The 23,093-nt window shown below is 44.5% G+C and overlaps 1 protein-coding gene across 1 annotated transcript in view; it reads left to right on the top strand.

Moving 5' to 3' along the window:
• The window catches only part of LOC135525710 (protein Daple-like), a 98,753-nt gene extending 75,803 nt beyond the window's left edge, over positions 1-22,950 (top strand). Inside the window, exons 20-32 of the mRNA XM_064953503.1 lie at positions 1,117-1,311; positions 2,010-2,171; positions 2,470-2,747; positions 4,405-4,548; positions 5,163-5,349; positions 5,629-5,774; positions 5,973-6,062; positions 6,865-7,148; positions 10,964-11,167; positions 12,438-12,503; positions 12,666-12,734; positions 12,945-13,192; positions 18,532-22,950. Coding sequence (XP_064809575.1) covers positions 1,117-1,311; positions 2,010-2,171; positions 2,470-2,747; positions 4,405-4,548; positions 5,163-5,349; positions 5,629-5,774; positions 5,973-6,062; positions 6,865-7,148; positions 10,964-11,167; positions 12,438-12,503; positions 12,666-12,734; positions 12,945-13,192; positions 18,532-19,506 — 3,048 coding nt within the window. The 3' untranslated portion in view covers positions 19,507-22,950. The remainder of the gene's footprint in view (positions 1-1,116; positions 1,312-2,009; positions 2,172-2,469; positions 2,748-4,404; positions 4,549-5,162; positions 5,350-5,628; positions 5,775-5,972; positions 6,063-6,864; positions 7,149-10,963; positions 11,168-12,437; positions 12,504-12,665; positions 12,735-12,944; positions 13,193-18,531) is intronic.
• The last annotated feature ends 143 nt before the right edge of the window (positions 22,951-23,093 follow it).

Below are 23,093 nucleotides of genomic sequence, written 5' to 3'. Positions count from 1 at the left end.
CCACGCAAGATCTCACCCCTTGGGGTCAAAATGATCACAAGAACGGTGAGCAAAAATCCCAGAACCACACAGGGAGACCTAGTGAATGACCTGCAGAGAGCTGGGACCAAAATAACAAAGCCTACCATCAGTAACACACTACACCGCCAGGGACTCAAATCCTGCAGTTGCCAGACGTGTCCCCCTGCTTAAGCCAGTACATGTCCAGGCCCGTCTGAAGTTTGCTAGAGAGCATTTGGATGATCCAGAAGGAGAATGTCATATGGTCAGATGAAACCAAAATATAACTTTTTGGTAAAAACTCAACTCGTCGTGTTTGGAAGACAAAGAATGCTGAGTTGCATCCAAAGAACACCATACCTACTGTGAAGCATGGGGGTGGAAACATCATGCTTTGGGGCTGTTTTTCTGCAAAGGGACCAGGACGACTGATCCGTGTAAAGGAAAGAATGAATAGGGCAATGTATTGTGAGATTTTGAGTGAAAACCTCCTTCCACCAGCAAGGCATTGAAGATGAAACGTGGCTGGGTCTTTCAGCATGACGATGATCCCAAACACACCGCCCGGGCAACGAAGGAGTGGCTTCGTAAGAAGCATTTCAAGGTCCTGGAGTGGCCGAGCCAGTCTCCAGATCTCAACCCCAATGAAAATCTTTGGAGGGAGTTGAAAGTCCGTGTTGCCCAGCAACAGCCCCAAAACATCACTGCTCTAGAGGAGATCTGCATGGAGGAATGGGCCAAAATACCAGCAACAGTATGTGAAAACCTTGTGAAGACTTACAGAAAACGTTTGACCTCAGTCATTGCCAACAGGGTATATAACAAAGTATTGAGATAAACTTTTGTTATTGACCAAATACTTATTTTCCACCATCATTTGTAAATAAATTAATAAAAAATCCTACAATGTGATTTTCTGGATTTTTTTTCCTCATTTTGTCTGTCATAGTTGAAGTGTACCTATGATGAAAATTACAGGCCTCTCTCATCTTTTTAAGTAGGAAAACTTGCACTATTGGTGGCTGACTAAGTACTTTTTTGCCTCACTGTAACTTGTTCACTTACAATCTTTTTTCCCCCCACACGGTTGACCTCTGTGCTGTCTGTGGTGATCAGTTGAAGAAGACTCTGGAGGCTCTGAGACAGGGGCAGGAGGAGGAGACCCACTCACACAGCTCCACACTGCAGGCTGCAGTTCAGGGTCAGGTCCAGGGCCACAGCAAGGGTCAGGAGAAGTGGGAGACAGTGACGAGAGAGGCCACCGCAGAGCTCCTCAAATTCAAGGATCGCCTCATCGACATAGAGAAGAACGTGAGTGGGGTTCTTTTTATAGGGATAGAATGGGTGATTAAGGATAGGATTCAATTAAAGGCAAGGTTTGAATGTTTGATTGAGATTCTGATGAGGATTCCTCAGTAATGGCTGTGAATGCTTAGAACATGAGTAGCTAAACAGCAAGTACAGTCTCTGTCAAAACATACTGGCATAAGCATGTGGCAAACTGTTATACAAATGGTATACACTGAGTGTACAAAACATTAAGCATCTCTGCTCTTTCCATGGCTGACCAAGAGACCGGTTAAGGAAGGATTTTTAAGCCTTGTAACAATTGAGACATGGATTGTGTGGGCAAGACAAAATATTTTTAAAGTGCCTTTAAACACGGTATGGTAGTAGGTGCCAGGCTCCCCGGTTTGTGTCAAGAACTGCAACGCTGCTGGGTTTTTCACTCTCAACTGTTTCACATGTGTATTAAGAATGGTCCACCACCCAAAGGACATCAAGCCAATGTGACACAACTGTGGGAAACATTGGCGTCAACTTGTGCCAGCGTCCCTGTGGAACGCTTTCGACACCTTATAGAGTACATACCCCGACGAATTGAGGCTGTTCTGAGGGAGAACAGCCTCGGGGGGCTGCAACTCGATATTAGAAAGGCGTCCTTAACATTTTGTACACTCGGTGTCTTGTCCATGTATAATCTTGCCCACTTCCCTCTTTCCTTTCAGAAAGCAACCTTGCAGACAGAGAAGCACCTACTGAAAGATCAGCTGAGACAGCTAGACAACCAGAACAGCCAGCTGAATGCCCAGAATGTGGCCCTACAGGGGCAGGCCGTAGCACTGCAGCAGCACAACACCTTCCTGCACAAACAGACAGCCAAACTACAGGTACTAAAATACATACTACAGTGACTCCAACATGCTACTGTGCTTCTCGCTCTGAGCTTGGCTGTGTGGTGGTCTGGTGGTTGTTTTTGTTTTTCACCCCCTTGTTTGCATTCTTAGAGTAGCTGTCAGTTGTTGCCTATGTAGATGTTGTAGGATGACCAATTTGAGATGAAGAAAATGGAGATGTTGTGATAATCTGAGAATTATACCTCTGTGGTGTGTTTGAATGCCAGCTGACGCAGACAACATCTTAATGGGTTTAATAAAGTGGTACTCTTCCTTTGCATCCTTCCGTTAGGTGGAGAACTCCACCCTCAACTGCCAGAGTGCATCTCTCATGGCCCAGAATGCCGTACTGCAGGACCAGGTGGGGGCTCTGGAGAGCGAGTCGGAGGCGTGGCAGCGGCAGCGGGAGGAAGCGTGGGTGGGTAGGGAGGGCGTGCTGCAGGACCACGAGCGCTTGCTGAGCGTTCACGAGAGACAGGCGGCGGAGTACGAGCAGCTCATCACCCAACACACCGCCCTGAAGGGCAACCAGAGAGCTCTGGAGAAGGAGCACCGTGCACTGGAGAACAAGTGGGCCACACACAGAACACACATACATACACACACTCACAAGGGTTACACAAACCACTAGGCACAAACCACTGGGCACACACATTTATTTATATACACTACCGTTCAAAAGTTTGGGGTCATGTAGAAATTAGTGGGAGGCCCCGGTGCACAACTGAGCAAGAAGACAAGTACTCTAAAGACGCCTCACAAGTCCTCAACTGGCAGCTTCATTAAATAGTACCCACAAAACACCAGTCTCAACGTCAACAGTGAAGAGGCAACTCTTGTTTGTCTGCTTACCCTGGCGTAGGACAAGATGACTTTTATCAATATATTCAGCTCTATTTACTCTCAGATTCGAAAATGCAAAACTACAAATCACTGCAAGCACCTGCATGTAATCTGTAGCTGACACCTTTTCTTAACAGGTATTGTCTATTTAAAACTTGCACAAGACTGTTCACAGAATTGTCCATTTTAAAGACATTTAGACAATTTATTCATTACTACATTTAGCTAACATTAGATAGTTAATCCAGATATTCTTACCTTAGACTTGATTCAGCAGTCTCATCCAAATCATCATGGTATTTGTAGTACTTTATGATAGCCACATTAGCAGCTAATTAGCGTTTCATTTTGGGGGGGAAAATGCGCGGGCCTCAACTCCAGGCCCTTACTCCATTGTTCATTAAGGAAAGAAGGGTAGGAGGAGAGATTATTAGTCAGCCAAATCAGCCAGCCAGTCCACAGTGCCTCTCACATCACTCCAATATATTGATAAAAGTCACCTTGTCCTAGAGAGATTTACATGGTTATCAAAACATCATGCCTGGTTAAGCCTACACAAAACACAGCCTTTATATTAAGTGTTTCTAAAATCCCCTATGGGAAAAATGAATGGTGGAAAAGCGTGGAACCATTTTCCTGTTTGAGCGCTAGGTTTTATGGGTATTAGGACTCATACTGTGGTACACTATTGTGAACCTTACCGTCAGTTCAGTTTAAATGGAGTGATGTGAGAGGCACTGTGGACTGGCTGGCTGATTTGGCTGACTAATAATCTCTCCTCCTACCCTTCTTTCCTTAATGAACAATGGAGTAAGGGCCTGGAGTTGAGGCCCGCGGATTAGAAGAGTCTGCCTGCTGTACCATCAAGGGCCTAATCAGCTGGAATGTTAGCTGGTCCATATGTGCCTCAAAGCCCTTGGTTGTGTTTTTGTTTGGGCACGCTGTAGCCAAATGTTTTTTAACAGAACTAGAATTAGTGGTTATTGGACAGGTTGTGGTAGTCCCTCCCTGTTTCGGTCAGAGTTTTTCATGTAATTTGGTGAAAATGAATGAAACGACCCTGATGGGATAGCCAAGGTCTGTGATCATGGCAGCTCTTAGAACAAACCACCACCACGTCACAGGCGCTCAATATCTCATGACTTCTCCAACCAACTCTTGTCCAATCTAACATTGCTATTGTTGTTTCTTTCTTATTGAGTGTAAAGAGGTTAGGTGATTTGGTGAACATTAGGAATCTATAAGGCATGGGATCACCATGGCCTATTTTAGATGTAACACAACACACAACCTGGGGACAGTTAACTGGGCACCATATATCTGTTTATGTGACTGCTGTGGAGGTTCTATCTTTGACCCAGTCTCTGTGTCTCTGTCTGTGCAGGTACATAGTGCTGCTGAAGCAGAAAGATGCCATGGAGGCAGTGGAGTCCACCCTTCAGAAGGAGAGGGAGAGTGTAAGAGAGGAGATCCACAAAAATGCGCTGATTCTGGGGGAGAACCAGAGTCTGAGGGGGGAGTTGGACCGGTGAGCTCAGTCAGCACAGCAGCACCTCTATACAACCACACCTACTAACTCCAGCTTTACAAACGTCACCATATGGGAGAGAATGAAGATAGCCTAGTGGTTAAGAGCATTGGGCCAGCAACTGAAAGGTCACTGGTTTGAATCCACAAAGCCGGCTGGGTGAAGAAATGTGCATTTGAGCAAGGCACATTATTCTAATTGATGCTCTAAGTCGCTCTGAATAAGAGTGTGCTAAATGACTCAAATGTAGAGAACCGTGTTTCCAATGGAAATTATGAGTGCAGCAGAAAAACTGGTAGAGTACAGCCTGACGCTGGTACCCTCTGGTGGTTACATACTGTAATGGCTGACTTTCTCCTTATCTTGCTCCGTATTCACACACTACCACGTGTCATATAACACTACAAACAGATAAAACTCTTGTTGTCAAGTGGAAAGGCCTGTGAATGGGCTGAAACAATCAGTATGGCTGAACTCAACGCAAAAATCGAACAAAATTAACTACCTACCAAACTGACGATCTGATCCTAAAATTAGGCTTTTGAAGAGTGATTTATTTTGCAAAGCACCAGGACCTCATGTCTCTTCATACTGTCTCTTGACATACCCTGTAGGTTGACCCAGACTCACTCCCAACTGTGTGCGGAGTATGACGGGCTGCAGGTGCAGACCAAGGAGTTGAAGACCCGACTGAACAGAGCTCAGCTGGAGGTGAACCGCTGGCAAGCCAGATACAACTCGATGAAGGAGCAGCACCAAGGCCTGGACATCTCCATGACCAAGCTGGACAACCACTGTGAGGTACACAGACCACTGACACACGGGGACTGAAATCAGCTACTGCACATACAGCTTTTATGCTTTAGAGACTTGAAAGTGCAGTTTTGTCCAGAAGTAGACTTAATTTGTGTCCTAATCTTTAATATACAACTTCATCTGGGTCAGTGTTACCATTGACTTAAACCATATGAAATGTTTAGTGCATTTCTAAAGTTGAATATAATGCAATTGAATTGTAGTGACACATGTACATGCTGCAGTTTTAGCAACAGTGTGTATCTCTATGTGTTCTGTCTCCAGATGCTGACCCGTCTGAAGGGGAACCTGGAGGAGGAGAACCACCACCTACTGAGTCAGATCCAGATGTTGAGCCAACAGAACCAGACCCTGCTGGAGAGAACCATGGAGAGCAAGGAGCTCTACCACGAAGAGCAGAAACAGTACATGTAAGTGTGTGTGTGTGTGTGTGTGTGTGTGTGTGTGTGTGTGTGTGTGTGTGTGTGTGTGTGTGTGTGTGTGTGTGTGTGTGTGTGTGTGTGTGTGTGTGTGTGTGTGTGTGTGTGTGTGCACATGCAGGTATATAGAGGAAAGTCATTTTGATAATTGAATGTCATAAATAAATCTAACAACTCCTGTGTTTCCAGTGACAAGTTGAACTTGCTCCGGAGGCAGAAGGAGAAACTGGAGGAGAAGATCATGGATCAGTACAAGTTTTATGATCCATCTCCTAAAAAGTTAGTACAGTTACATTTTGATTTGCTAATAATGTAGCTTAGTCAATGAACTATGAATAGGATGACAAATGGCTCCATTAGCAAGCCCTAGAGCCCAGAGTTTTTCCTGGTCAAGTCACATGGTCAGTAAACCCTCCTGCCCAATTGTCCTGTATGCCTATAGCCTACCTTAGCTGTCCTCGTGCTCTCACAGTTTGGATAGAATGTGTGTGCTGCATAAAACCTGTCTATTAATGCCAAATACAATCAGTCCACCATCAAAACAATAGCTTACTATGGATTGTTTCATTATGTAGACAATGTAGTCTAGCCTACTAGCCTATCTATAGCTTCTGTATTTACAGTATTTAGCAGGTATTTTGATTATATATCACACATTGGAACTTGGACTCCACGCTGCCGGGGTGATCTTTCTCATCACTCGTAGGCTTACCAGTGTTCACAGAAGGGGAGGTCGCTCTCATGAGTGCCGCTGGGCCTCTGGTAGTCATCAGCCTGGTTTTGTGGGAGAGGAGGAGGAGGAGGGCTGGCACTATTCTTGAGAGGTGGAAGAAAAGGAGGAACAAGGCTGCTGTCATTGCCAGGCTAGGGCAGTGAGGTCTCTGACGGGACTGGCAGGCTGCTAGTACTAAGTGCTGCATCAGTAGGCCAACTAGCTTCCACCTGCCATGGTGTTTCGTCTGTCGAAGATGAGGTGGTAGCTTTGCTACAGGGGTTTCCACTACGCCAGTGTGACCTATGGGCTGATGTTAGATGGATGTCTGAGTGAAACTGTGATTTCCTTTTTGTCTGTGTCTGTCAGGAGGAACCATTGGGCCGGGGCCAAGGCTCTGGCCAAACTCATCAAGCCCAAGAACAGACAGGACAGCTCCAGGGAGAGGGTGCGGAGCGCCCCTGACATTCCCCTGCCCGAACCTCCCGCCTTGGACTTCCCTGACATCCCCCCCCCCACGCCTCCCCTTCCATTGCCCCCCCGCCAGTCCTGCCTCAGCCTGGACTCTGTATGGAACCACTCTCTGGAGGAGAACCACCTTGGACAGGAACACTTCCCTGCCCTCACCCCCACCCCCACATACTCCAGCAGAGGTAAGACAGACAGAGGGGTTGTCGACTCTCCAGGGTAGTTCTGTCCCTGAATAATGGAAGTTGTCCTGGCCCTACAGTTCTACAAGTCCTCCTTTTTCCACAAGAGGTAGCAGTAAACTAGCTACACAAAATCTAAAATGTCTTCCCCCTCAAACTCATCTTGCCTTTGTTTTTTTTATGTCTGTTCTTCATTTTCTACTAGTTCAATGGGGATCTGTTGCATGACTAAACATTTTAATAGTTTATCTCGTCATCTTTGTTGGGCAATTTGGGGCCCTGTTCATTTATATAATGCATGAAGTTAACTACTTTCACTCAATCTCTTTCTCCCTCTTCTCTTTGTCATTGTATGTAAAACATAACCCCCTCCTGTTCAGTACCCCCATTCCTTGCCCCAGCCCTGCCAGCAGTACCCCCTGTCACTGCAGCCAAGCGGTTTGGCTTTCTGAGGACAAGGAGCCAGGAGAAGGTTCCCAAGACGCCTCCCTCACAACGTTCTCACTCTAGACGCCTTCGCTTCTGGTCCTCTTCTGACATCCCCACCTGCACCACTGAGCCCCTCCCGCCCATCATTGGACAGTTCTAACACCACCATCTTCACTCATTCCTCTTTATAACACCACCATCTTCACTCATTCCTCTTTATAACACCACCATCTTCACTCATTCCTCTTCATAACACCACCATCTTCACTCATTCCTCTTTATAACACCACCATCTTCACTCATTGCTCTTTATAACACCACCATCTTCACTCATTGCTCTTTATAACACCACCATCTTCACTCATTGCTCTTTATAACACCACCATCTTCACTCATTCCTCTTTATAACACCACCATCTTCACTCATTCCTCTTTATAACACCACCATCTTCACTCATTGCTCTTTATAACACCACCATCTTCACACATTGCTCTTTATTTAACCCCTCCTTTTATCTGTAACATCTTTACTTTTTGGCCCTCTGTCATTATTTCCTTACAGAAAACAGATGTCTTAATGCACACATACACACTTATCAAGCTTTCCTCCCATCACAACATACACTGTCTCTCTCTCGCACACACACACACACTGAACTGAACTGAACAGGTTAGTTTGAGGCCTCCAGCCTCGCACTAGGCACTCCACTCTGTGTAGTCCCTGCAGTAAGTAGCCTTGTTTTGGATTGGAGCCCCCCCTTATTGCAGCCAGCCAGCAGTTTTGCCTACTTCTGTGAGAATGAGATATCTGTGTGTCACCTGATATGTTTAATCATGTAAAGTGGGCAACTGGGAAGAGCGATGCCTACCATCCCAATAAAGGCAGTTAATCTGTCTGCTCTGTCTCTTAATCTGGCAGCCAGTATCAATCCCATGTTCCATGGATGGAGGAATGTTGCGAGGAGAATTACTTGATGGGGCAATCCGCAATATTTACTGCTGTTCAAAGGATTTCTGCTTCCCCCCCAGAGTGATATAAATACCACTTAGGGAGTGATTGAGTGTTTAGGTTGCCTGTTAAGCGTTAGCCTGTGTTGCATTGGTGATAATGACTGCCTCCAGCTAGCACTATACTCTCCTTTTCTCTCCTTGTCTCCCACCCAAACACCACAATCTCACATCTTCCTTTATTCCATATCCTGTACTCTTGTGTGCCGTGTGTCTGTCACTCTCTGCCATGCTTTTTTTTTTACAATCACCATCCATCTCTTTTCCCTCCACACCATTCTTGTCATCCCCTCGCTCAGCCCACCTTAATGACAATGGCTGTGCTAAAATACAGAATAACTGTTCTATTGGATCTATTGATGCCTGCGACTACTAATCATGGTACGCTTTGAATCAATGACCAATCTCATGCTTGACTGAGGAAGCGAGGGAGCAGGGAAGGGAATTAAAGGCTTTGGCCAGCCATTAGCCTACCAGACACCCTACTGACTGAGGCACTGCTGTTTGTTAGCATATCAACGCACTCTCTCTTTTTTTAAATGTATTTCACCTTTATTTAACCAGGTAGGCTAGTAGAGAATAAGTTCTCATTTACAACTGCCGACCTGGCCAAGAATAAAGCAAAGCAGTTCGACACATACAACAACACACATGGAATAAACAAAACATACAGTCAATACTACAGTTGAAGAAAATCTATATACAGTGTGTGCAAATTAGGTAAGATAAGGGAGGTAAGGCAATACATAGGTCATGGTGGCAAAGTAATTACAATATACATATTAGACACTGGAGTGATTGATGTGCAGAAGATGAACGTGCAATTAGAGATACTGGGGTGCAAAGGAGCAAGATAAATAAATAAATACAGTATGGGGATGAGTTAGTTGGATGGGCTATTTGCAGATGGGCTATGTACAGGTGCAATGATTGGTAAGCTGCTCTTACAGCTGGTGAGGGAGATATGAGTCTCCAGCTTCAGTGATTTTTTAAAAGTTTGTTTCAGTCATTGGCAGCAGAGAACTGGAAGGAAAGTTGGCCAAAGGAGGAATTGGCTTTGGGGGTGACTAGTGAGATATACCTGCTGGAGCGCGTGCTACGGGTGGGTGCTGCTATGGTGACCAGAGAGCTAAGGCGGGGCTTTACCTAGCAGAGACTTGTAGATGACCTGGAGCCAGTGGGTTTGGAGACGAGTATGAAGCGAGTGCCAGCCAACGAGAGCGTACAGGTCGCAGTGGTGGGTAGTATATGGGGCTTTGGTGACAAAACAGATGGCACTGTGGTGGACTGCATCCAATTTGCTGAGTAGAGTGTTGGAGGCTATTTTGTAAATGACATCGCCGAAGTCGAGGATAGGTAGGATGGTCAGTTTTACGAGGGTATGTTTGGCAGCATGAGTGAAGGATGCTTTGTTGAAAAATAGGAAGCCGATTCTAGATTTAATTTTGGATTGGAGATGCTTAATGTGAGTCTGGAAGGAGAGTTTAGTCTAACCAGACAGCTAGGTATTCGTAGTTGTCCACATATTCTAAGTCAGAACCGTCCAGAGTAGTGATGCTGGATGGGTGGGCAGGTGCGGGCAGCGACCGGTTGAAGAGCATGCATTTAGTTTTACTTGCATTTAAGAGCAGTTGGAGACCACAGAAGGAGTGTTGTATGGCATTGAAGCTCGTCTGGAAGTTAGTTAACACAGCGTCCAAAGAAGGGCCAGAAGTATCCAGAATGGGTACTCGTCTGCGTAGAGGTGGATCAGAGAATCACCAGCAGCAAGTGCGACATCATTGATGTATACAGAGAAGAGAGTCAGCCCGAGAATTGAACCCTGTGGCACCCCCATAGAGACTGCCAGAGGTCCGGATAACAGGCCTTCTGATTTGACACACTGAACTTTATCAGAGAAGTAGTTGGTGTTCTTTCTCTCTCTTCTGAGATCGTATCAGACAGGAAACTGCCAAGGCCTTCACTTCCTGTTGAAGTAGAACTGTCAGTGTTCTATTCTGTCTCAGCAGGCCAAGGTTCAGCCTGAATAACTAAACTTGGATTTAGCCTATTATTCTTTCATTATGACTAATCGGATAGCAACATTGGTAGGTCCAAAATGCCTCTGAAAACCATTGGTGTACGTACCTTGTCATTTGGAAAGGCCTGACTGAAGAAGTGATAATTGAGACTACTGTATATCAGTGTACCGTAGTAAACACGCCAAAGGCCAGGAGTCAACTTGTTCCCTTAGAAAGCTTTTGCTGATGGTAACCCTTCTCTGCCCTAACTGTATCCACTGTCCAGCAGCCTCCAGCTCAAATGCGTCTGCTATGTCCAGAATGAGGTTTGTTTGGAAGGATGTGGTACCATCATAGATACTCTGTTGTTTGTTTCCCTAGCACTAAACGACAGTGGAGTGTCCAAAGGCAGGGAGCTGTTCCGTGCTTCAGGGGACAGCAGTGAGAGTGTGAATGGCACTGAGGAGCTGTACGCCAGACGGAGAGGTGTGGAGCTAGGGGGGGCTGCTGCTCACTCCATCCCCGCCAACCACACCTCCACCTCAGGCCTGACACCCAGCTCCAGGCCTGGACGTAGGCCCAAAGGTACAGTGGGCCCAATGCCCATGCACTGCCATCTTCAATGACCATGACATAGTATAGGCCCGCATTATGTCCGTTCTATGTCATGAAACACATTTGCTTCAGTCTCTACTTAAAGTCATTAACCAGGTTTCCATACACAGTTTTGTGGCAGATAGGGCAAGTTTGCAATTTTACTGCAACCGATATTGTGACAAAACCATTGCGAGAGTTGAAAATGCGATGGAAACACATTGAACTTCTGCTTTAATGCCCCTTGTTCTCTGTAAACATTACCCAGGTTGTTGCTGTAAATGAGAATGTGTTCTCATTTACCTGGTAAAATAAGGGTTACATAAATGTTATTCAGTACATGGAAACTTCATCACAAAAGTGATTTGTATGTGCACTACATATTCACGCACAGCATTTTATCTGCAACAAGTCAGTTTGATGGAAACCCCTTTGGAAATGCGCATCTTTTTTAAATATTTGCATGACATTCTGTCGCCAATTGGATAGAAACCTAGCTAGTGTTCTAGAATAACACCAAACAGGTGACTTAAATCCCTAATCCCTCAGAATGCATTGTTTACACAGTGCTGAAAAATCTGGCTGACAATCAGTGTTCAGTGCTTTCTAATGGAATAATTCTGCTGTCCTCAGTCAATAATCACAGTCACGGTCCAATAGAAAGTTTGTTTACTTTGCTTGAAACCTTCTGGTCGAATCTCAGAACCTTGTCCCATCAACTGGGGAATAGATACACAAACACTTACAGGAAGGAGCCTTGTGGTTTTAGGCTACATCATCTTGCAGAGCCAGTTTCTACACGATATTATACAGGAGCAACACTTGGATTCAGTATGTAGATACTAAGTCAACTATCTATAGTTTATCTATAGGCTGTCATATAGGGTTGAAGCGTGTGGAGAGACATAAGCTTATGGCTATGCTCATGTAAAATGAAAATCTTTAAATTTATGAGCTATACTTGAAATACAGGTGGATCACTTCCTACTGTGTTTAAATACATTTGAGTTTTTTTCCTACAGCTTGGAGATTAGCCTTAATCGCCCTTTACACTACCCAACCTTTCAGTCTGCACCCTTTCAGTTGTAAAGTGGGACAGGAACAGTTAATAAGAGACGTTGGTGCAATGATGTGGTAAAGTTGTGGGGAAATGTCTGTTAAGACCAATGACTCATAACACGTACCTTTATCGCTCTATAAATGTGTGATGATGTGAATGACCAACTCTCACTTCCCCCTTTCCTGTCTGTGTCCTCTGCAGGTTTCATCTATGAGGACGACTCTCGGGTTCACTCCCCTGATGCTCATCTTGTCCATGGAAACGCAGGTAAAGAACAAGGATGATCAATACATGTTCAGACGGCTCTGTGTCCCTCTCACTAGGTTTCTTTCATTCTTGCTCAATCTCTTTTTTTCTTATTCATTCTTTCTCTCCCTTACCTCTCTGACCATAGTGAAAATGTAGTCCCCACCATTTCTTTCTCTACAGGTTATCTACCAGGCTCTGCTGAGCTCAGTCGCAACACCTCCAGCAGCAACTCCCCTGTCAACTGCAAAGGTACAACCAGCATCTATTCCTGTCTGCAAACCCTGCAAAGTACCTATTCAATAGATTTTTTTATTTTTAACAATCTTTGCTTTCTATACCAGACTTGATGTTACACTAAGCATATCTCCAACCACTATTTTTTTGGTACTATCCCCAACTACGGACTTAATGAAGTCATTTTCGGCAGTTATCTATCTCTACCTCCCTCTGTCCATCCAGATTCCCTGGAGCACCTGCAGGACCATTCTGCCAGTCTGTCCAGTGATGACGTAGTGGGCCTTAGTCACGACGTGTCCCGCTCCCTGACCCTCCCCTGGAGCGCCATTGTCCCTTACGACGCACACGCCCACACCCCGGTCCAGAGGAGTGCACCCCGGCTTGGCAGCCACCGGACCTCCTCCCCTGGCAGCGAGATGGTCACCTTGGAAGAGTTCCTGGAAGAGAGCAACACCCTGTCACCACCCACTGTAAGCATTGACACACACATATGTGCCAACAACTGTAAGCATAGAGAGATAATGTGTCATGGGGAGATGGATAAAGGGTTTGGGATGTGGGGGTACTTGCTTAGTATGGCTAAACATATTCATCAACAACTGGAAGATCTGGCACATTTTATGCCATAAAGTGATGTATGGGGGGTTTGGCATGAATGGCGTTGTGGATATAGCCAGTAGTTTTATTTGACACATATATTCTGAGTTGTTAAATTTCACCAGCCACTATAAGCATACAGTGTCATACGGAAATGGATGAAGACGTTTTGGCTTCTTATGGCCAAATCTCATGCTTTAAATTATGATGTGCAATCATTTAGTCTAGGTTGGCTGAATTATTTAACTATCTCCCAAAAATAGCCTCTAAAATATGAATGATCTGAACTAAGTTTGTTTTTTACATCTGCAAATGAGGAATACTGAACAGGTTTCTCTCTTTAAGTCCCCAGTTTCAGATATAAGGTAAGGTCTAGTTCTGTGGTGAGTGATGCTATGTAAAGCACGTTTTGGAGAGAGCGAGAGCACTCATCCTAGAATATCCAAGGCCTGAGGTAGTAGTCCCTTCCACCAAACTACCAGGTGTGAAACAGGGAAGGGACTCAGGGGGTATGCTAATTTTGTATAGAGCAGACCTAACTCTATTAAATTAATCTAAACAGGAACATTTTAAATTTGGCAAAGAATTCAAAAGGAAATTAGATAAATTTCCTCCTGTGTGCTACCTATAGCATATCCCTCTGCTACAATGCCCACACTTCAACGAAGAGATCGTCTCCATCCTAGAGGGGGAAATCCAATAATTTCCAGGCCCAGGGTCATGTACTAGTCTGTGGCGACCTAAACGCTAGAACTGGACAAGAACCTGACACCCTCCGCACACAGGGGGACAAACACCTACCTGCAGGTCATTCCCTCCCCCATATGTCCCCCTAGGCACAACTACGACAACAAAGTCAACAACTCCTGAGGCTCTGTCGCACACTGGTTATGTGCATAGTTAATGGTAGGCTTTGGGGGGATTCTTACGGTAGGTACACCTATAGCTCATCTCTTGGCAGTAGTACCGTAGACTACTTTATCACTGAGCTCAACCCAGAGACTGTGTTCAGTCATCCCTTTACACTCTGACACCTCTATCAGATCACAGCAAAATCACAGTCTACTCGAACAGAGCAATAACTCATCAAAGCCATAGGAACTGAATATATTAAATGGTATAGATGGAAGGAAAGTAGTGTGGAAACATACTGAAAAACAATCAAACAACAACACATTCAATCCCTTTTAGACAACTTCCTGGACAAAATGTTTTACTGTAATAGTGAAGGTGTAAACTTAGAACAGTAGAAAGCCTAAACAGTATGTTTGATCTCTCAGCTTCCCTATTAAATCTAAAAATGTCAAGCAGACAACCTAAGAAAATGAACAATGACAAATGGTTTGTGACGTATGCAAAACCCTAAAAGAAATTGAGAAACTTATCCAACCAAAAACATAGAGACTCTGAACCTGAGCCTACGCTTTCACTATGGTGAATCACTAAAACAATACTTCTATGCCATCAAAAGAAACATCAAATTTGACATACCAATTAGGATCTGGCTAAAAATACTTGAATCAGTTATGGAACCCAATGCCCGTTATGGTTGTGAGGTCTGGTGTTCGCTCACCAACCAAGAATTCACTAATTGGGACAAACACCAAATTAAGACTGCATGCAGAATTCTGCAAAAATATCCTCTGTGTACAACGTAAAACACCAAATAATGTATGCAGAGCAGAGTTGGACCAATACCCGCTAATGATCAAAATCCAGAAAATAACCATTAAATTCTACAACCATCTAAAAGGAAGCTAATTCCAAACCTTCCGTAACAAAGCCATCACCTACAGAGAGTTGAACCTGGAGAAGAGTCCCCTAAGCAAGCTAGTCCTGGGGCTCTGTACACAAACAGACCCCACAGAGCCCCAGGACAGCAACACAATTAGACCCAACCAAATCATGAGAAAAAATAAATAAATACTTGACACATTGGAAAGAATTAACAAAACATCTGCACAAACTAGAATGCTATTTGGCCCTAAACAGAGATTACACAGTAGCAGAATACCTAACCACTGACTGACCCAAAATTAGGGAAATCTTTGACTATGTATAGACTCAGTGAGCATAGCCTTGCTATTGAGAAAGGCCGCAGTAGGCAGACCTGGTTCTCCAGAGGAGACCGGCTATGTGCGCACTGCCCACAAAATGAGGCGGAAATTGAGCTGCACTTCCTAACCTCCTGCCAAATACATGACCATATTAGACACACATTTCCCTCAGATTACACAGACCCACAAAGAATTTGAAAACAAATCCAATTTTGATAAACTCCCATATCTATTGGGTGAAATACCACAGTGTGCAATTACAGGAGCAATATTTGACCTGTTGCCACAAGTAAAGGGCAACCAGTGAAGAACAAACACCTTTGGAAATACAACCCATATTTATTTATTTTCCCTTTTGTACTTTAACTACATTACCAGTCAAATGTTTGGACAACACCTACTCTTTCAAGGTTTTTTTTTTTTTTTCTTTTTTTACTATTATCTACCGTTATAGAATAATAGTGAAGACATCACAACTATGAAATAACATATATGGTGTTAAACAAATCAAAATATATTTATATTTGATATTCTTCAAAGTAGCCACCCTTTGCCTTGACAGCTTTGCACACTCTTGTCATTCTCTCAACCAGCGTCATGAGGTAGTCCTGGAATGCATTTCAATTACCAGGTGTGCCTTGTTTAAAGTTCATTGTGGAATGTCTTTCCTGAATGCATTTGAGCCAATCAGTTGTGTTGGGACAAGGTAGGGGTGGTATACAGAAGATGGGCCTATTTGGTAAAAGACCAAGTCCATATTAATGCAAGAACAGCTCAATTAAGCAAAGAGAAATGACAGATCATCATTATTTTAAGACATGAAGGTCAGTAAATCTTGAAAATTTCAAGGACTTTGAAAGTTTTTGCAACTGCACTTTAAGAAACTATCAAGTGCTATGATGTAACTGGCTCTCATGAGGACTCTGCTGCAGAGGAGAAGTTCATTAGCGTTACCGGCCTCAGAAATTGTAGCCCAAATAAATGCTTCAGAGTTCAAGTAGCAAACACATCTCAACATCAACTGTTCAGAGGCCTTCATGGTTGGATTGCTGTAAAGAAACCACTACTAAAGGATACCAATAAGAAAAAGAGACTTGCTTGGGCCAAAAACACGAGCAATGGACATTTGACCAGTGGAAATCTTTTCTTTGGTCGAATGAGTCCAAATTTGAGATTTTTGGTTCCAACTGCCGTGTCTTTGTGAGAAGCAGAGTAGGTGAACGGATGATCTCCATGTGTGGTTGCCACCGTGAAGTATGGACGAGGTGTGATGGTGCTGTCTGTGATTTATTTCGAATTCAAGGCACACTTAACCAGCATGGGGTGGCAGGGTAGCCTAGTGGTTAGAGCGTTGGACTAGTAACCGAAAGGTTGCAAGTTCGAATCCCCGAGCTGACAAGGTACAAATCTGTCGTTCTGCCCCTGAACAGGCAGTTAACCCACTGTTCCTAGGCCATCATTGAAAATAAGAATTTGTTCTTAACTGACTTGCCTGGTAAAATAAATAAAATAAAAAAATGGCTACCACAGCATTCTGCAGCGTTATGCTGTCCCATCTGGGTTGGGCTTAGTGGGACTATCATTTGTTTTTCAACAGGACAATGACCCAACACACCTCCAGGTTGTGTAAGGGCTATTTGATCAAGAAGGAGAGTGATGGAGTGCTGCATCAGATGACCTGGCCTCCACAATCACCCAACCTCAACCCAATTGAGATGGTTTGGGATGAGTTGGGCAGCAGAGTGAAGGAAAAGCAGCCAACAAGTTCTCAACATATGTGGAAACTCCTTAAAGACTGTTGGAAAAGGATTCCAGGTGAAGCTGGTTGAGTACCAAGAGTGTGCAAAGATGTCATCGAGGCAAAGGGTGGCTACTTTGAAGAATCTCAAATATAAAATATATTTGTTGAACACCTTTTTTGATTACTACATGATTCCATAGGTGTTATTTCACGTCTTCACTATTATTCTACAATGTAGAATTTTTTTTTAAATAAAGAAAAACCCTTGAATGAGTAGATGTGTCCAAACGTTTGACTGGTACTGTATTTGCACATCGTTACAACCCTGTATATAGACATAATATGACATTTGAAATGTCTTTATTCTTTTGAAACTTTTGTGAGTAATGTTTACTGTTAATTTGTATTGTTTATTTCACTTTTGTTTATCTATTGCACTTGCTTTGGCAATGTAAACATTTTCCATGCCAATAAAGCCCCTTGAGAAAGAGATTTCAATGCCTTGCTCTCTTTCTATCTCTCTGAATGCATTGACCAATCTGTTTTGTGCCCCTCTAACCACTTAAAACACTAAAAGTAATTAAGACGCTTAACTAAATGTTGATGCCTAAAGACTCCCATTGTTCCAAAAGTGCTGTTCCCAAAGTGCTGTATTGATTGATACCTGAGCAGTGGCGTTACCTCACAGTCCCTGTATTTTTATTTATTTTTTACCCCTTTTTCTCCCCAATTAGTAGTAGTTACTGTCTTGTCTCATTGCTGCAACTCCCGTATGGACTCGGGAGAGGCGAAGGTCGAGAGGTCCTTCGAAACACAACCACACTGCTTCTTGACACAACGCACATCCAACCCGGAAGCCAGCCGCACCAATGTGTCGGAGGAAACACCTAGCGACCTGGTCAGCGTGCACTGCCACAGGAGTTGCTAGTGCGCGATGAGACAAGGATATCCCTGCCGGCCAAACCCTCCCTAACCCCAGATGACGCTGGGCCAATTGTGCATCGCCCCATGAATCCAGAATCTCTGGTGGCACAGCTAGCACTGCGATGCAGTGCATTAGACCACTGCGCCACCCGGGAGGCCCCTCAGTCCCTGTATTCTTAATGGTGCAGGTAGGTGAGACCAAATCAATACTTCACCTTGTTTATAAAAGGATTTCTTAAATTCGTTTTCTTATCGTCTCATTGGCTGTTATCCCTGTGAGCAGTGAGCCGGGGAATCTTTAATGCTGTTTAACGGACACCATCTAAACAAACACTGATTGGATCAGTCTGATGTTGTCTGTACAGTAATCCAGGAATTTGAGCATGGAGAGTTATAGCTCTGGAAGGACTCCCTCCCTGGGTGATGAGGGTTTATTTCCTTGATGAACCTTTCTACGTACTGTTTCTGTCTCCCTTCTCCCTCCCCTCAGGTGCTGTCAGGCAGTCGGGAAGATCTGGTGGCAGACTACTTCAACCCATTAGAGCAGAGAGAGAGATCCACCCTTTGTCGGCCCTCTCCTCTGAGAGATGGAGCCAAGACCCCCACCAGCTATGTTACGCCCACTGTGAAGAGAGACACAGACCTCCACCGGGCTGGTGAGGGGCCAGGCAGGACCTCCAAACCAGGCCAGTGTGTCAAGCCCAGTGTCCAGCTACAAGAGGGATCCACCTCCATGCCCCAGTCCCACTCACAGACCCTACCCAACCGAACCAGCAACGGGTTAGGGACAGGGGGGCGGCCTTTACCCCTGGGACCCTTTGCACCCTATGGAGGAGGTCTGGGCAGCAGCAGTTTGTCTCGGACCTTCAGCCTGGCCTCCGCTGACCTGCTGCGCTCCAATGGTCCAGGTAGCTACCGGCCAGACATGGAGGTAGGAGGCTCGCCCAGCCGAGGTGGTGGGGATGGGGTGGTCAGGAGGCCTGGGGCTGGAGCCACGGCCAGGGAGAGCCCCCAGTCTGCCAGGTTAGCAGGACCCTTGGACATCGACCCCCACAGACTGTCTCTGGCTCCACCCAAAGAGGAACCTCTCAACCTGGCCCCTCCCCAGCACCACTCCTCCTCCCTGTCCCTGCAGCAGTGCTACGGAGGGAGAACAACACCAGGCTCCACCCCCAGGAACAACAGCCCCAGCTCCGGACTGCAGCCACAAGGACAGCCCACCCGCCAAAAGATCCACTGTGGGGAGGTTGCCATGTTGAGGGCAGCGCCGGCTCTGAGGCTGGAGGAGCCACAGGAGGGGGATGCGAGGCTCCAGGCTGACTGCCCGCTACTGAAGAAACCAGAGGTGGGGGGAGGAGGTGGGGGGCTGAGCTGCAGCACAGAGGAGCACCCCAGGAGCACCTCCGCCTCCCCAGACCCCAACAACGACCCTCAGACTGTATGGTATGAGTACGGCTGTGTCTAGGAGCCGTTATTGTAGTGGCAGGCCTCAGTACTGTACTAAAATATTTCTTCCTGCTAAACCACAGGATGCCTGGTCTGGCACCGCTTGGCTGGTCCTCACTGTACTGGATCCGTCCTTTCTGTTTCTGATCATTTGAAACTTCCTAGCTGCTTTTAACGCTTCATAAAGGAAATTCTACCCCAAAGAGACCACCACACCACAGGGCGCTGTACCCAGCTGGCAACATATGGTTGATTTGATTTGCATGACCAACACGTGGGCATGGTACTTGGGTCCGCCAGTGCCGCAGTTACATTAACATGTACAGGAATGCTTTGAGGAAGGCAAAAGCACTAGAGAGAAAAAAAAGAAAAGGAAAATACATTTGTTGCTATTGGACATCACTGGTTGCTCTATGTCCACTGTATGCACAGCACAGTGGGTCTGGCCCTGTCCAATGAGTTCTATTCTGAAATCTGAAAAACTAACATTTTGGGGAAGGAGAGAAAGACCACTCCCAGAGTAATTGCATGGTAAGGTCTGTCCTCCATCTTTAGGAGCTTGAGGACAGATTGTTTATCTCAACACAGACTCAGTGACACATTACTGGAAATGGGTCAGCTCCCACTTTGAACATGCTGTTTTCTGTTGCGTCTGTGGGTGACCCAAACTATGGGCTTTTGCGTATATCTCATCTCAAAGTGAAACTGGCTTGTGGGGAACATGTAATTCATCCCATATATGTTTTTGTGTACGCGAGGCAGGACGATTTACCATAGAGGGAGTGAACACCAGACTGACCAACTCATGAAGAGAGACAAAGCAGGGCTTTTTGTAGCAAGAGGGGACAATTTCTAGAGGAAAGGATTGAGTGAGTTTAAGATGAAGAAAGACAGAGATTTGGAGATGATTGACTTAATGGTGATGATCGACAGAGAGAAATTAAGAAAGATGAATGAGAGTTTCAGAGACATCGGTCAGGTTGAAGAATTCAAAAAAGATATGTAAAATGTTCTCCATGACTAACCACCATTAATGCCCCAGAAAACTGATCCCTATACAATGGAACACTGTCAGTGTGATGTCTTGTATGTGCAGAAAATACATCTTATTTTCCAAATACAATCCAAAGATTGACAAGACAAGGATGAATATGTAGATGTGTCTGAAGACGGGATACATTTGTATTACAGAAAGCTAATCGGTGACATTATCAACAAGAGGCTATTAAAGGCTTGTCTTTTTAGTTTTTCATTATTGATAGTGTTGGAATTATTACGTTTTGTATATATTTTTTTACACCGCTACCCAGCTCTAAAATGTCAGTAAGACACAACGTATTTATTATGTTCCTCTCAAATGACAAAACTATGTCTGCTTGTCTGTGTTTTTATCTTCTCACCTAAATGAGTTTGTTGTGAAGTTGAGTGTGTAGTTCACTAAGGGTGGTGTCATTTTGAATTGTGCACAACCTCTCATTCTCTTAATGTATTGATGCGTTTTCTGTATTAGTAAAAAGCCAGTGGATAAAAATCTCATTTGACTCCTCTATTAGGTAGATGACTAGTCCGTCTATTAGAGGTGTATTATAGTACAGTTGAAATCAGAAGTGTACATACACTTAGGTTGGAGTCATTAAAACAAATTTTTCAACCACTCCACAAATGTCTTGCTAACAAACTATAGTTTTGGCAAGTCGGTTAGGACATCTACTTTGTGCATAACACAAGCAATTTTCCAACAATTGTTTACAGACAGATTATTTAATTTATAATTCACTGTATCACAATTCCAGTGGGACAGAGGTTTTTGAGTCAATTGGAGGTAGGCCTTGAAATACATCCACATCTTCAAACTCAGTGCTTCTTTACTTGACATCATGGAAAAATCTAAAGAAATCAGCCAAGACCTCAGAGAGAAAAAAATTGTAGACCTCCACAAGTCTGGTTCATCCTTGGGAGCAATTTACAAACGCCTGAAGGTACCACGTTCATCTGTGCAAACAATAGTACGCAAGTATAAACACCATGGGACCACGCAGCCGTCATACCACTCAGGAAGGAGACGTGTTCGGTCTCCTAGAGATGAACGTACTTTGGTGCGAAAAGTGCAATTCAATCCCAGAACAACAGCAAAGGACCTTGTGAAGATGCTGTAGGAAACGGGTACAAAAGTATCTATATCCATAGTAAAATGAGTCCTATATCGACATAACCTGAAAGGCCGCTCAGCAAGGAAGAAGCCACTGCTCCAAAACCGCCATAAAAAAGCCAGACTACGGGTTACAACTGCACATGCGGACAAAGATTGTACTTTTTGGAGAAATGTCCTCTGGTCTGATGAAACAAAAATAGAACTGTTTGGCCGTAATGACCATCTTATGGTTGGAGGAAAAAAGGGGAGGCTTGCAAGCTGAAGAACACCATCCCAGCCGTGAAGCACTGGGGTGGCAGCATCATGATGTGTGGGTGCTTTGCTGCAGGAGGGACTGGTGCACTTCACAAAGTAGATGGCATCATGAGATGGGGAAATTATGTGGATATATTGAAGCAACATCTTAAGACATCAGTCGGGAAGTTAAAGCTTGGTCGCAAATGGGTCTTCCAAATGGACAATGAAACCCAAGCATACTTCCAAAGTTGTGGCAAAATGGCTTAAGGACAACAAAGTCAAGGAATTGAAGTGGCCATCACAAAGCCTTGACCTCAATCCCATAGAAAATGTGTGGGCAAAATAGAAAAAGTGTGTGCGAGCAAGGAGGCCTACAAATATGACTCAGTTACACCATCTCTGTCAGGAGGAATGGGCCACGATTCACCCAACTTATTGTGGGAAGCTTGTGGAAGGCTACCCAAAATGTTTGACCCAAAACAATTTAAAGGGAATGCTACCAAATGCTAATTGAGTGTATGTAAACTTCTGACCCACTGGGAATGTGATGAAAGAAATAAAGCTGAAATAAATCACTACTATTATTCTGATATTTCACATTCTTAAAATAAAGTGGTGATCCTAACTGACCTAAAACAGGGAATTTTTACTTGTATTAAATGTCAAGAATTTTGAAAAACTGAGTTTAAATGTATTTGGCTAAGGTGTATGTAAAATTCCGACTTCAACTGTAAATACTGTAAGATATGTAAACATTATGTAGTAGAGCATGAAAATATTTGGCACTCAAATCTTCCTTCAACTTGTTCTATTCAGATGCCAAACAGATTGATCAAAGGTTGGCATGATTGGCATTCCCAAGAGGAATATCATCTGTTTGCTGTGGATCACACACAGGCCTAGGCAGGTAGCCTAGCAGTTAAGAGCGTTGAGCCAGTAACCGGAGGGTTGCTGGTTTGAATCCTCGAGCCGGCAAGGTGGACAAATCTACCGTTCTGCCCTTGAGCAAGGCAGTTAACCAACAACAACAACTGCTCCTCGGGCGCTGATGACATGAATGGCACCTCTGATTCAGAGCTAGGTATCCTCCTTTCTTGCCTCTCTTTTCTATGCACAATACGTGTTCCATCACCATGTGTTTTGTCCGACTGGTACGTCGGTTCTGTGTATACTGTACAGTAGGTTAGAGATTTGAGTTTGATAATCGTGACCAAACA

This window comes from Oncorhynchus masou, chromosome 32 (assembly GCF_036934945.1).
Source record: "Oncorhynchus masou masou isolate Uvic2021 chromosome 32, UVic_Omas_1.1, whole genome shotgun sequence".
Taxonomy (NCBI): domain Eukaryota; kingdom Metazoa; phylum Chordata; class Actinopteri; order Salmoniformes; family Salmonidae; genus Oncorhynchus; species Oncorhynchus masou.
The sequence above is the reverse complement of the archived record's forward strand: the minus strand, read 5'-3'. Positions and strand labels throughout refer to the sequence as shown.